The 14,803-nt window shown below is 34.5% G+C and overlaps 2 protein-coding genes across 2 annotated transcripts in view; both read left to right on the forward strand.

The window, feature by feature from the left end:
* The window catches only part of LOC127860006 (vacuolar protein sorting-associated protein VTA1 homolog), a 172,804-nt gene that overhangs the window by 76,215 nt on the left and 81,786 nt on the right, over positions 1–14,803 (forward strand). The window lies entirely within an intron of this gene.
* The window catches only part of LOC127859597 (uncharacterized), a 57,321-nt gene continuing 55,440 nt past the window's right edge, over positions 12,923–14,803 (forward strand). The window contains exons 1-3 of the mRNA XM_052397095.1: positions 12,923–13,124; positions 13,573–13,655; positions 14,159–14,297. Of these exons, the coding sequence (XP_052253055.1) occupies positions 12,923–13,124; positions 13,573–13,655; positions 14,159–14,297 (424 nt within the window). The remainder of the gene's footprint in view (positions 13,125–13,572; positions 13,656–14,158; positions 14,298–14,803) is intronic.

Below are 14,803 nucleotides of genomic sequence, written 5' to 3' on the forward strand. Positions count from 1 at the left end.
ATGGGTCGTTTCATTATACGTGATTTGTATAGACATATTCATTCGGGGTACCGATGACTTGTTCACATGTATATACATTTGGCATTTCGTAAAGTTAATCATTACTTTAGTTGTTATTTTCTCAAACCATTCTGTATGCAATCTTTGTTAAACACGTTAAAACGTAAAACAAATGGATACAACATTTGTTGGACTCTTTATTTTGTTCGCATGTACAGGTACGCTACGGCTACTATGATTGATTATCATCATCATCATCATCATCGTCATCGTCATTATTATCATCATCATCATCATCATCATCATCATCATCATCATCATCATCATCATCATCATCATCATCATCATCATCATCATCATCATCATCATCATCATCATCATCATCATCATCATCATCATCATCATCATCATCATCATCATCATCATCATCAACATCAACATCATCAACATCATCAACAATACCATCACTTCATCATCATCAGCAGCCTCAATATGAACCGACTTACACTTTAATTTTATATCTGTCATATTTGGATTGAAATATCACAAAATGGTCCGTTGCAAACGTTTCTTTCATCATGACCCTGTTGTTTAAAACGTCCACGCCTCAGTGATCACATGCTTTATATAGGCTCATGTAGTGTGATAACATTTTTTTCTTTGAAACCGCAACGCTTTGATACTTGGTGTTGTGCGTCAGATTGTGTTCCTCTACACATATTGTAAAATCATGAAACTTGGCACTTAATTGGCCCCACCCAGAACATAAGTGAAAGATATAGGGCCATCTTGGCCCTCTGGTTTGGTGTGAAGAAACACATCTGTATTGCCTAATCTCACAATTAACACATACTATACCGATCACATATTTCGTTAAAATTGCAGGAAACAGAAAAATGGAAATTGTTCTATCATTCATTCAGTTAACTAAAAGTCTACCAATCTCACAGTTCAAGAATATTGCTAATTACACAAAGAAAACATATCATACAAATCACACAAATGCAAACTTTCTATCAATTACACAATCTACCAACATTCATAAAATCACACGATAGACCATCAGGCTACGAATTAAACAATATATTTACACGCCACAAATCACATAATATACCAACATGTCCAAAATAACACAATATACTCACATGCCACTAATCACAAAAAGAACAACTTGCCACAAATCGCACGATGTACCAACATACCACAAATCACATAATATAGCCACATGTCACAATGCACATAATATACCAACATACCACAAATCACACAATATAGCAACATGCCACAAATCACACAATATACCAAAAGGCCACAAATCACACGATAGACCAACAGGCCACACATCATACATTAGACCAATAGGCTTAACATCTCACAATAGTGAAATTGGCTACAAATTAGACCGTTGACGACATATGTATACCGATGGAACAACTAACAAAATGCTCTTTAAATAATTCATATTGGTTTATGTATAGGTACAGTGACCTGTCTAGAGTACTGCCACACGGGACCCTTAGAATATGAATACTGCACATACTACTGCTGCGAAAGCTCCAGCAGCTACTACGATTATTGCTGCACGACGCAAGTTGTTCAATATTGGATAGCCGCCCCTATTGTCATAGGAGTGATTATTACGATCGCTACCGCCGTCTATTTCTTCCTGTGTTTCTGCAAGACCGTTAATGGCATGACGCGCTATCAGGTGTGGAACGCTAACAGGCGAGTGGCGGGAACAACCGTTACGATGAGTGAGTATGAAATATGGTCTTACATTTAACGATTGGTAATGTCAATTATAATGAGAATGATGATGATGATGATGATGATGATGATGATGATGATGATAATGATGATGATGATGATGATGATGATGATGATGATGATGATGATGATGATGATGATGATGATGATGATGATGATGATGATGATGATGATGATGATGATGATGATGATGATTATGATGATGATGATGATGATGATGATGATGATGATGATGATGATGATGATGATGATGATGATGATGATGATGATGATGATGATGATGATGATGATGATGATGATGATGATGATGATGATGATGATGATGATGATGCAAATGATGGTTGTGATGGTGGGGATATTGATGATTGTTATAATATTTGTGATGATTACGGATATTGTGATGGTGTTGGTGTTTATGAGAATGATGATGGTGGTGGAGGTGGTGATGATGGTGTTGGTAATGAATGTGATTATTAGGGTTTCATTATGGGCTGCGCTGCTATTGACGATGACGATGGTGACAATGGTGATGGGTCAAATGATGATTATAGTGATGGTTTTAATTTAAGTACTGATATTGGTTCAGGTAATGCTGATTGTTTGGGTGCTGATTATAATAATGGCTATTAATTCAAATGCATTTAACATCATTTTTTATCTTATTTACAGCAACGTCGGTAAATCAACAGTCAACGATGAACAACATGCCATACCCTCCTCAGCAACCGTACCAAGGTTACCCCATGTACCAGCAACCCTACCCAATGGTCCAGCAACCATACGCCCCGTTACCGCAGTCGTCTGTTCCTCCGCCGTACTCGGTTAACTACGGCCAGGATCCAAGCTATCCACCGAAATACTAACACGGCTGCCATTGAAGACGGAAAGCCTTAGAGCGTTGTTGAGAGTGATATAACACGATGATTATATATCGTCGGTTTTTAAGATGGATTGAAAACCGCTTGTCAAATGTACCTGTTTTATATTTGTTGTGTCTATATTTCTATGGTTTGGAAGACATTGTGTTTTGATACAATTATGTGTTGTAAGATAATGTTTTATCTGATGACCAAGCACTAGTATTTTACGACAACGGTTATCTAAGCGTAATTATTGTTTGCATCAATCAGCGTAGAACGCAATCAATTTAATCAAGTTCTCTATTGCCCACATATGTTAACATACTAACAAAGTGTAACATAAATGAGTTCAAGTAACTGTATCCTTAAAATTACGTCAAAGTACAGTGGTCTTGAACTTGGACAATATGTGTCTTCTTTGAGTATCAAGTAACTTAAACTATGATAAATACGAGGCTAGACTTAAACCTCCGTTTGACGGAGTACATTTGCGGCTTATAAAGTTCCGTTTGAGAGTACTTTTACCTATAAGTCCTGTTTGAGTGTTAATGTACCTACCACACGTTAAGTTTTTCTTGGTATGGTCCATGTTCAATTTCCATATACATAAACAGGCTCTCTCAGTCATTGTGTTTAACAGGTAACGTCACCAATGTTTCTTTAATATAAATAACCTGTGCTAACTCTTATATTTCCTGAAAATGCTTAGTGAACAGGAGAACAACAACAACATACATGTATTTATTATATAATTGTTTTATGTTTTTTTACAAAATAAAGGTTGTATCACCGTTGAAATAAAAAAATCCCGTATTACGCTACTCGCTGTTTCCAATTCCGTATTACCATACTAGCCGGACTACTTCGACCCATTTAATGACGTCCTATTACGCGCACCGAAAATAGAAATATTTTATATTACGAAATATATTACGTAGTACATCGTGTGACGTCATTTCTATGACGAAACACAATGGTTTTATCTAAACTCTCTGGAATTTAAGGACATGTCGGACGTGGTGTTTTTTAACAGTAAACTATTTGTAAAAAACATAGAACGAATTCAAAACATATTTTGGAGTGTGTGTTTGTCATGCATAAATGTATATTTCGATAGAAATACAATAAAATAGTGTGGTTTAAACTAAGTTTCAATAAAGACATGGAAGATAGAAGTGGAAGTGCATAACGTTTCAACGTTTTTGTTATAAACATCGGATTAATCTTTAAAGTTGTCAACTTAATTGTTATAAACACTGGATTAACGATGGCATTAAGGTAAGCGTTTCGGAAACCTGTGTTTTCCCATTTAGAATGTTTACACGTTAATTTACATAAACTGTATTCATACGCGTCTTAAATAAAGTATGGCGTACCGAACTTTTAGTCATTGTTTTGTCAGTTTTGTTAAAGTAAAAAATACAATTGTTAACTGTTTTCGTTAGTTGTTGTATATAATAAAAGGAATATTACGCTAGTCAATTATCCAGTTTTCACACACCCCTCAGAAACGCTTATATGGCCGCCATATTGTCCGACAAACAAACTGTGTTGTACATATGGAATGGACGTAATTTTTAAGAGTTTACACAGATTTTATATCAAATACCTGATCATTACTGTTTGATCGTTATTCAAAATTGTAGGTGCTATACATCCTGTATAAAAGGTCATTATTTTACCTTTATTTCATGTACATATGAACGATCGAGTAATGAGAAAACAAACACAATGACTAGTTTGACCACAACAGTTGTGTGTTCTATAAAACGTGGTAAACAGTTTGCTGCACACTATTATTAAGCAGTTTGGGCAACATAATAATTGCCACACTTGCTTATTAATAATCTCATCGTAGTTGTCGATAATTAATAAATGACAGTATGTTGCGCGGATCTCAGAATGAAGGAACATTGAGGCATTGTTTGGTAATGTACACAAGAAAAGAAAACTATTAAATGTCTTGAATAATTTCCAATCATATATTTATTTTCTGTGGACATAAAGAAGGGAAATCATTATAAATTGCAAACTTAAATATTGTTTTAACTTAGGTAAAAATAACAAAAAGTGATTTCAACGCGGCTTAGCCAGCTTTAGCGACTTCAGGTGTAAAATAATACAACAACAACAACATTTCGAAAACAACATGTATTGATACGGGGAAAAATATTAAATTGCAATGAACATATAAAATCCATCTTGTTATAAATAAACAAATGCATAACATGCTTAATGTATTCCATTCGAATGTTCGTGAACAGCACCGTAATACCAACATTTCATTTTTCGATAGTGAAATGTAACTGGTTCGCATTAAAAATACATGAAATAAAATGCATATCGGACTATCTGTTAACGAAACCACGAAATTAGACCTATATTAAATTATGGTTAAATCAAAATTAAATTTATATCTAAATAAAAAGAATCGGTGTCTCTTTCCAAATAACACAATAAAACAAAGATCTAATTATTAAAGATTTTTAATAAACAAAACCCCCAAATTATATAGATGTGTCATTTGCAATTAATATAAATAATTTCAAAGAAAATAATTATATATGAATAGCCACCGGATTCACTGTAAAGCTGTTGTAAACAAGTTCAAAATCAATATGAAATAAATGATCATTTTTACAACTGATTTTTATTTAACTCCCTATAATATGTATATGAAACGTTTTTGATATTCAGTCTGGCGTTACTCATTTATTTTGATCACGCCATTTCTTTGTAAAGCATTTTTATGATTGTATTAAAGTTTTACAAAGCAGTTTAGTTTTGTGTGCGGCTTTATATCGTAGAAAATAGCATGATACATCGTTACAAATATAAACTTTGACTCGCCTAATCCGTAATCATTGCGATCTGCTTGTCGCAGTTTTCTAATCACTAGACAACGTGACTATGTGGGCGGAGCGATTGATGATTTAGCGACTGGCCAAGTGTTCCAAGAGTTTGTATCACTCTCGTGGCTTGTGCTATTTCGCATCATACTCGAGGCTCCGCCTCTCGTGTGATACGTCATCACACAAGCCACTCGAGTGATACAAACTCTTTGAACAATTGACTAGCGTTATATTCCGTATATATTTTATTTCGTGGATAAAACCAATGTATTCTGCCTATTATAGGCCAGAACAAAATTAATCCGGATAATAAAAACATTGTAGACCTTCGTTCTTCAAGCAAATCTTGTCTCTTAAGATTAAATACTCATTCCAACTTATGTTTCACATTTAAAAATATATTTTATGACGATGACAACCATAACCACGTTTTACAATCACTAGATGTATGTATTTTGTAATTGGTATAAACTTTTTTTAAATCTTGAGTGAAATATCATAATGTTAAACGAGACATACGTTGAGCACATACTGTCACGTGCGTGCGCACATGCGTTTCATAAAAACGTCAGAATGACAATAACATTTCTTTATTGAATTTGTTTTCAACAAAATTTGACACTGTACGTCACCGTGAATAATGATGTCTACATCGTTCAAACGTTCGGGCACGTTATTTGTAACCGCACTTTTGAATGATAATTACGTTAAAGTAGTAAATCGTATCGGTTTCACAAATACAGCGAACCATTGCCGACGGAATAACATCAAAACATAAAACAACTCCCTTTAGTCGATGACTATACACAGTATAATGTTTTTATTAAATATGGCGGCCACAACAAATTGATTAAATGTTCGTCGGATTTAAACCTACTGTTTAATGCAATACCTTTACATTAATTTATTTTTCATTATGTACGTATGGTAAATTTTGCACCGCAACCGATTTTTTTTAATTATATTAATTTTTGGTAAGCTTATATGATTTACGAAATAATCTGTTCATTTGTCGTTCGTTAGTTAATGATACAAAATGGCATCATTTCCCTGTCTGGTGCATTTTAAAACGTATTTTCCTAAAAGTTGGTTTGAAATACTTCGCTTATCGGCCTCTTCTTCGTCTCCTAAAGGGGTAGGTGTATAAAAGGATAAGAGGATTTGAAGTATGGATCAATACAAGTGCTACGTAGAATGTTCTTTAAGTAAAGTGTGGGAGCAGTGGTCTAAAGGTAGGACGCTGGCGTAGGGATCGAGAGGTCCCGGGTTCGAATCCCGCCCAGACCACTGGAATTTCCTTGAGCAAGAAATTTATCCCACATCTGCTCCTCTCCACCCAGGTGTATAAATGGGTACCTGTGAGGGAAATAAGCCAATGTGCCGTGGCTGCATACTGCGCCAAGATGTTAACGGACGACTTATGACCCAGTGATCAGGGAAAAACTGTAAAGCGCCTTTGAACGCACATCTCGAGTATGAAAAGGGCGCTATTTAAATGTGTTATAAAAAAAAAAAAAAAAGATAAAACGGATCTTTTAAACTGCTGTGAGTTGATTGAATAGGCTGAAAAGATTGACTGCGGATTGTAGGATGAAGTTATTGAAAAAAAAGTACGCAATTGTTTTGTTCCAGTGAATATGCCCTAGTATGTGCACATGTAAAGAATGAATGATAAATTCAATCAAAGTCGAATAAACAATATATATTTAGAATCGTCTGAATCAATTAATAACTGGAAATGACCATATATTTTGCATCGTTCGACATACAAACACTTGACAAAGGTCATGTAATTACTCATGCATGCAAGCATTCCACCAATTGATAACTTTGGTTTAGATTTAATATTTGTATTTTTTATCCAATTTCTTAATTTTCGCTAAAACGTAAATGGTAACTTTTTGGCTTTCTGAATTTGTCGTCCAACAACTTAAAAAAGAGATAAACATTCACTACATCTATTAATTAAACTGCCAGGGTGGCACAACTGGTTGCTTAACTATAATATTCTATTTTTGTATAATCAATTAATAACATCAGAAACAAGCTTTAACATAAGCCAACTGTACCTTGTTACAATCATTTACACAATGCAGGGGCATATTGGGTAAAGTATGTTTTTGCAATATATAAAGCATTGCGTGAGTTTGTCAGGAAAGTAGATTTTTCTGCGCTTGTGGCTGTTATCGAAAAATCTTTTTAATTTTATTTCGCTTGTTCACTCAAATTATTTTGGGCCAAAGTCCATCGAACAACAATCAATGTGATATAGCAATTATTATCATTGCTGTCGATATATTGTTACACGTTGCAACTTATGTACTCTTATGACACCCTGGGATCTCTGTTTGTCTCTTTTGCTAGATTCAGAAAACTTCTAAACACAGTTATTTGTATTTTATGTATAACCCCTTTATATAATGGTGCCATTTAAATACTTAAAAATGTAATTTTCTATTTCGTGCGTTATAGCTTTCGTTGAGCACACATATATACATTTGCTAGTTTCTGAATTATGTCGTTAAGTTTTTTAATGGTTTATACATCGGTGATTATTTCGATGAAAATGTCTATGCTCAAATTTGACCTTGCTTTCTTTCACGTTAAGCGGGGATATTCAATGTCAATCGAAATTATCAACATTTGTTTTAAATCAGGAAATTCAAAATTACTTTGATTGTTTAAATACAACATTAGATGAATGAAAACACTATATTCAATACCCGTGAAAAGTGTTTAACAGTAAAACGGTGTCCGAAAAGTCACGTTACTGATCATCTGTGTCCTCTTTTAATCTATTCAGAGCACACCATCTATATATGCATTTCAAAAGCGATTGTCTTTTAAAGACATTTGTAAAATGCTCATTTTCGTTAAGTTGTTTTGGGCTCTGGTTGATGATTCTTGTTTCTTGTTTGACTTTGTAGTTAATGTTTAATTATTACAAACTTTTTAGAAAATTGTCAGGTATTATTAAAGGTATAAAGAAAAAAGCATGCATTCAACTGCCATCAATATCATTTAGATACTATCGTTGTCAAGGTTACAAATGTGCCATAGTAATTAATAGACGCATAGTTCAGCGTTTCCATGACATTATTGACCAAATACTTGCTTATTGATGTTTAATGAGAAATGTTATAAGCCCGTTCCCTTTTAATTGGGTGTATATGTACTCACATCTGACTTCAATGTTAGGTACAGAAAGGTTTTCATATAATTGTAAAACTAAAAACTTCCTTCAAAGTAATGTTTTCTGAATATAAATGACGCATACTTAATAGTGTAGGTTGTTTGAGATCCAATAATAAAAGAAGAGACGGAAAATGACCTCATATTATCAACAGTCTTCATTAGATTAGTCAGCCAAGACAATGTACCAAAAGAAAACGCTTCACATATTTTAACACTGCATATTGACTTAGAAAGTAGTAAACATGAGTTCGAATACCACGAGAGGCACATTACAAATTGTTTTGGGCATGTTAAACATTTTCTAATGATTTAATCAATAAACAATATATACCAGAACAGAGGGAATCTTCACAGTTTAAATGAATGTCTATATTTATGTTAACAAACAGTCGGTATGCCTATTTAAATAGATTTCAGCCATTGTACTATATAAGATGGAAAAAAACTCATCATGTTATATTCTTAATATAAGCTTAGTCAACATATCTATGCAAATATTTATTGAGCTTAATTGAGTTTTAAAATTAGAAAAGAAACTTTTATTCTATCTGTATTGATTAAAACAATCGAATCAAATGATACAATTAAATACATAGCAACAAAACAATAACATGAAGCCGAATAACTTGCAGAAACGAAAATAACTCCCATATAATAGTATAACGCGGCTGATAAGTATGTTTAATGCTGTTATCATTGTTATTTTGATGAGTCTAATGAACAGAATTAAGGTTATTAATTATGATGCAAGTTGCATGAATGACATACGCGTAATCTTTCTAATTAATTCTCGTAACAAAGCTAGACTCAACCAATGCAGAAATTATATTTTAAACAGCGACAGGAATAGTCCACAATGGCGTATTTTTTCCATATTCATTCTGAATATTGATGACACATTTAAATATCACAGTTTTTAGCCAACTGAAAGGCAATTGAAGACAAACCGGCATAGTTTTCAGATTCTACAGCAGTCATAAAATGTACGTTATACGGAAGTATGATCGCAATAATTGAAGCTACTATACAAAAAGCCATGTGAACATATATATTTTTTTAAATGTAAGAACACTGTTTCATGTGAATGAAGCAGTGATATAAAATTAATACATGTGTAATTATAGCAAACGATTAATACACTGCAGAGAACTAGTTTATGGGCATACTTGTCATACATGTTAAATCTTCAACTGCAATCCAGAGCGCTGATTTTAATGACGATGACAATAAATTGAAATGGTAGATGGTATTTGCTTCCAACTTTTTAGACCATGGGTATGTTCATTATTGATACACTTACGCAAAGAGTACGCAATAATGTAAAAATAACGAAGAATGCTTCTTGTTATACTGTGGACTATCACACATTATGATATAACAAATAACGTTAGTTTCTTTAGTATGGGTTTTAAGCTTTGCAATATCGTGTAAAGGTGAGAAGAAAATATAGATTGAACATGTTTGTCAAGTGTCCGTGTATAGGGGCACGAACGACCTAAAGTGAGGAAACACAATACTTGCAATATGCAGCTGCCTAATTTTGCCCATTTAATTCGAAGGGACTAGTCGCTCATTAAGTTCAAAGGAAGAAGTTCAGAGATGGTATAAACGACATTTTCTAACTTTATGTCGCAGTATCAGAACATTAAAGAACACCATAAATTTAAGAGCACAATACCAATAAGCACGTAGACTCGTTAGTAGTTTTATTACAGCTTCGTTAATGATTTGTTTATAATTTGAAAATGCTAAAGTTGTTAAGCGTAACAAAACGCTAAACGATTGAACACTTTTGAAGGATTCTGTTATTTTCGTTTTATTTTGTAAAATCGCGTGGATACGTTTAATATAGTATCATATTACTATTAATATATATAACGGAGCGGATGGTCGCGTGATTTAAAGGGGCCTTTTCACAGATTTTGGCATGTATTAAAGTTTGTCATTAAATGCTTTATATTGATAAATGTAAACAATGAATCTAAAAAGCTCCAGTAAAAAATCAAGAATACAATTAAAAAAAGAAAAAAAAGTAAACCTCTGACCCCTGGAGTTCTGGAGTAAAAGTCAACCCGCTTAGACCACTCGGCCATCCGTGCTCATACCATGAAAGTTGTATTTTATACTTTATATAAGCAATCTTCGTAGTTTCACAAAATATAACGACAACAACAGAACTCTCCAAATAATTAAACTGTTTCGCGTTGCAGCGCTTTATAATTTTCAGGTTTTAAATCGTCGAAAGATGCATATAATGGCTATTTTAGAGCATGGTAAATGATCAGTATAATTGTTTCCTCACAAATATCATAGCTACAACGAATATTTGCGAATGTAAAACAACTTTTTTAATTTTGTCAATTTACCAAAACGTGAAACACTGTTTGTTCTCCTGCTGGGGAGAAACGTTTCCTTATATGATAATGAAAAACTAAGTTTTCGAGGTAAAAATCAAGCAATTTAAGGCATTTATTGAATCACTTATTAAAAATGCCACACTCTGTGAACAAGTCCATTTACATATACATATTTCCTTGTAATATATATATATATATATATATATATATATATATATATATATATATATATATATATATATATATATATATATATATATATATATATATATATATATATATATATATATATATATATTTATTTATTTATTTATTTATTTATTTATTTATTTATTTATTTATTTATATTGCCGGCCTCATACAATCTTTGCCGTTGATTAATCTTTCATTAATATACATTTTCCAGATTACAAAATGTTATGTAAAAACGTCATATGCAGAAAAATGCTCTTGGTGTTGGTATAATGTTTGTACACATGTCTAATTTACAACAAGTTACAATGCGAAATTTCGATGAAGAGTGGGTTTTTATGTTCAAAAAAATGGAACCGGTAACGGTAAAATAATTGCATCCATTAAGGCTTTCGTGATCACGCTCAATTGCATAAGAGATCTAGCTTTGTTCAATACCGCTGGAGCAGACAGGAATTCATCAATGACATTTATGGCTTAGAAGCCAGTTGTGTCATTTGTTTATTTGATGGATGTATATGTAAAGCTTTGAGGTCTTTGCTAGCATCGATATGTACATTCATCGTGTTTTTTTTATCTGCCGAACCTTAATTTTGTTTTGTACGCTTTGTTTGGTCAACACTCATTATTTTACCTTTCAAAATTGATTATTGACTTAAAAAATGTATAATGATAGACTTTTCAAATGTTGACTTGTTTAATTTACATTGTTTATGTCATGCAATTGATATGGAAACTTTGTGATGGTACTTAAATTATGCTGAACGAAGAGGATACAGTCAATGAAGGATTTACAGTAGAATAAATAAAACAAGTTGATGACCAACACATGCTTTTTTAGAATACGGATGCTGTGTATATTCAATTTTACTCAATTGATGATGTTTCATCCGTCGAATCGACGAAGTCCACTATTGTCATCTAAACCCAATGATTGCCGGGACTTTTTTCTGTGTTTGCACAGATGGCTGCTGATGCCAATCCGGGCATGAATAGGGTGCAGAATCAACGGGATTTTCAGGGGTTTAAAGGCTGGACAGAATGTAATCACACCATTAAGAACTTTTTTTTTGCAAATATCTCAAGTTATTGAAATACATTTGCAAAAATATGTAGAGCATACGACAGGTTTTGTTTCAGTTTGTGTCGATATCTTAAGGTATAAGAATAATCCTTGAATACGTCTGAAATGGGCGGCAACATTTCACGTTGCGTGAAATATAACCGTGTACAATGAATGCAGTAAAATGGAATTTTTGAACAAGAACACAGCTTATTAAATAAAATAATATTGATGTATTTTACATTGCCATAGGAAGCATACAAATATGACTTTTATGCACTAGTTGAAATTCTTAAGAAAACTTGTTTTAAAAAAATATTTGAAATAAAGCAACACTAACCGTCGTGTAAATCCATTAAAGTTAAAAGGTGGAACCCCAACAAGTCACGCGATCTTGCACCCTGTCAAATATTCTTGTACAACTATGACATGGGATGAGCGGAACGTCTTCAGGAACATTTGCAGGACCTGCATCACGAGATAGCCTCTCCTCCATTTACTGATGGTATTCTGTTCGAACCTTAAGTCCTAGCGCCTTTGTGGTCGAAGAGCGCCAGTTGGTGCGATCCATTTCGGTTCGATGGACTCGTCTGAACATTCAGGTAAAGTCTGCCAAAAGTGAAGCTTGCTCTGGCTATGCGGATGTGCACTTTATTATCAATAGTGACAGAGTCTGCAACCAAGATAAGAAAAGCGGTCCACTGTATTGAGTTCCTGGCCGTTGACAGTGATAGTGACAGTGATATTGGGCTGAACATAAAGCTTTCCAGGTGCGGCCTGATAGAGGGCTTTCGTCTTCTTTGTGCTGGTCGCAGGACCAACGTTTGTGCAGGATCTGGTAAACGGCTTCAGAGACAGTGTTTAGGTCACGGTCATTAGCAAACATCTTTGATGATGTCTGTCTTAACTTTGGTTTTTGCCTGGAGGCTCCTAAGGTTGAACAGTTTTCCATCTATGCGTTATCTATGAGTGACACCAACATCATGGTCTCTGAATGCGTCTTTGAGCTTTGCGGAAAACATAAAGCTAAACAGTGTCGGTGTCAAGACGCAGCCTTGATTGACCCCGTTTGTAACGGGGTTTTGGTCAGATGAACCTCCGCTGTCCTTGACTCAAGCCTGCCTCCCCATGTAGAACTGTTGTACCAAGATGATGTATTTCGTTAGACATCCGTACCTGGACATGGTCTTCCACAGATCGTCTCTGCTGACAGTGTCAAAATCCTTTGTCTGGACGACATTAGTAGAAAGCAGGTAAGTGATTTGTTCCTGACATTTCTATTGAAGCTGCCGGCATAGCACACCATGTTGATGGCCCCTCGTTCCTTGATGAATCCACACTGACTTTTAGGTACGAGTCCTTGGTCAAGGTGAGCAATGAGGCGATAAAGCATAAACATGGCAAGAGTTTTCCTTGCAAAAGATGAAGTCATATGCCTCTGTGGTTGTACCAGGCCTGTTTTTTCCTTTTTGCTTTTACAACTGTATGATGAGAGCATCTTTAAATTCCTGCGGAATCGTCTCTTGCTCCCATATTTGATGAAACATCTGGTGGTGTCTAGCAGTTACAGCCGTCCTTCGATCCTTGTAGACCACAGCTGGGATGGCGTAAAAACCCGGCGCCTTGCAATTGGAGAGTAGGCGTACGGAGGGTCTCGAGCAAGGTTGAAAGGTCATCCAGTCCCTCGTTGATGGGCACTTGGGGGATTCGATTAATGCCTTCGTCATTTATGGTGGAAGGGCTGTTCATAATATTATCAAAGTATTCAGCCCACCTTTCCACGATCTTTTCTTTCTATGTGATGAGAGTATTGCCATTTGAAATGAGGAGGGGGTTTGATCTTGAGGATGTGGTGCCATACATTTCTTACAGGGGGTTGTAGAATTTCTTATAATTGCGCCTGTCATCATAGCATTTGATCTCGTCTGCTTTGTTGCTGATCCAAGCAACCTGCATCTGACGATGGTTTTGCTGGACTATTATACGAATGTTGTTGAACGCATTTTTCCTGGTTAGGGATCTGAGGTTATTGAGGTATGCCCTCGCAGTTCTAATCAAACCAGTCCTTGTGTTTCTTGGTTTTGGGCCTCATAACAAAACGCTAAACGATTGAACAATTTTGAAGGATTCTGTTATTTTCGTTTTATTTTGTAAAAACACGTGGATACGTTAAATGTAGTATCATATTACTAATAATATATAACGGAGCGTATGGTCGCGTGATTTAAAGGGGCCTTTTCACAGATTTTGGCATGTATTAAAGTTTGTCATTAAATGCTTTATATTGATAGATGCGAACATTGCACCTAAACATTGTCAGTAAAAAAACAAGAATAAAATTTAAGAAAGAAAAAAAGTAACACTCAACTGGTCTCGACCAACTGACCCCTAGAGTACTAAAGTCTATCGCGTACACCACTCGGCTATCCGTGCTCACACAATGAGTGTTGTATTTTAAACTTTATATAAGCATCTCTCGTAGTATAACATAATATAACGACACCAACAGAACTCTCC

This window comes from Dreissena polymorpha, chromosome 15, assembly GCF_020536995.1.
Source record: "Dreissena polymorpha isolate Duluth1 chromosome 15, UMN_Dpol_1.0, whole genome shotgun sequence".
NCBI classification, from domain to species: Eukaryota; Metazoa; Mollusca; class Bivalvia; order Myida; family Dreissenidae; genus Dreissena; species Dreissena polymorpha.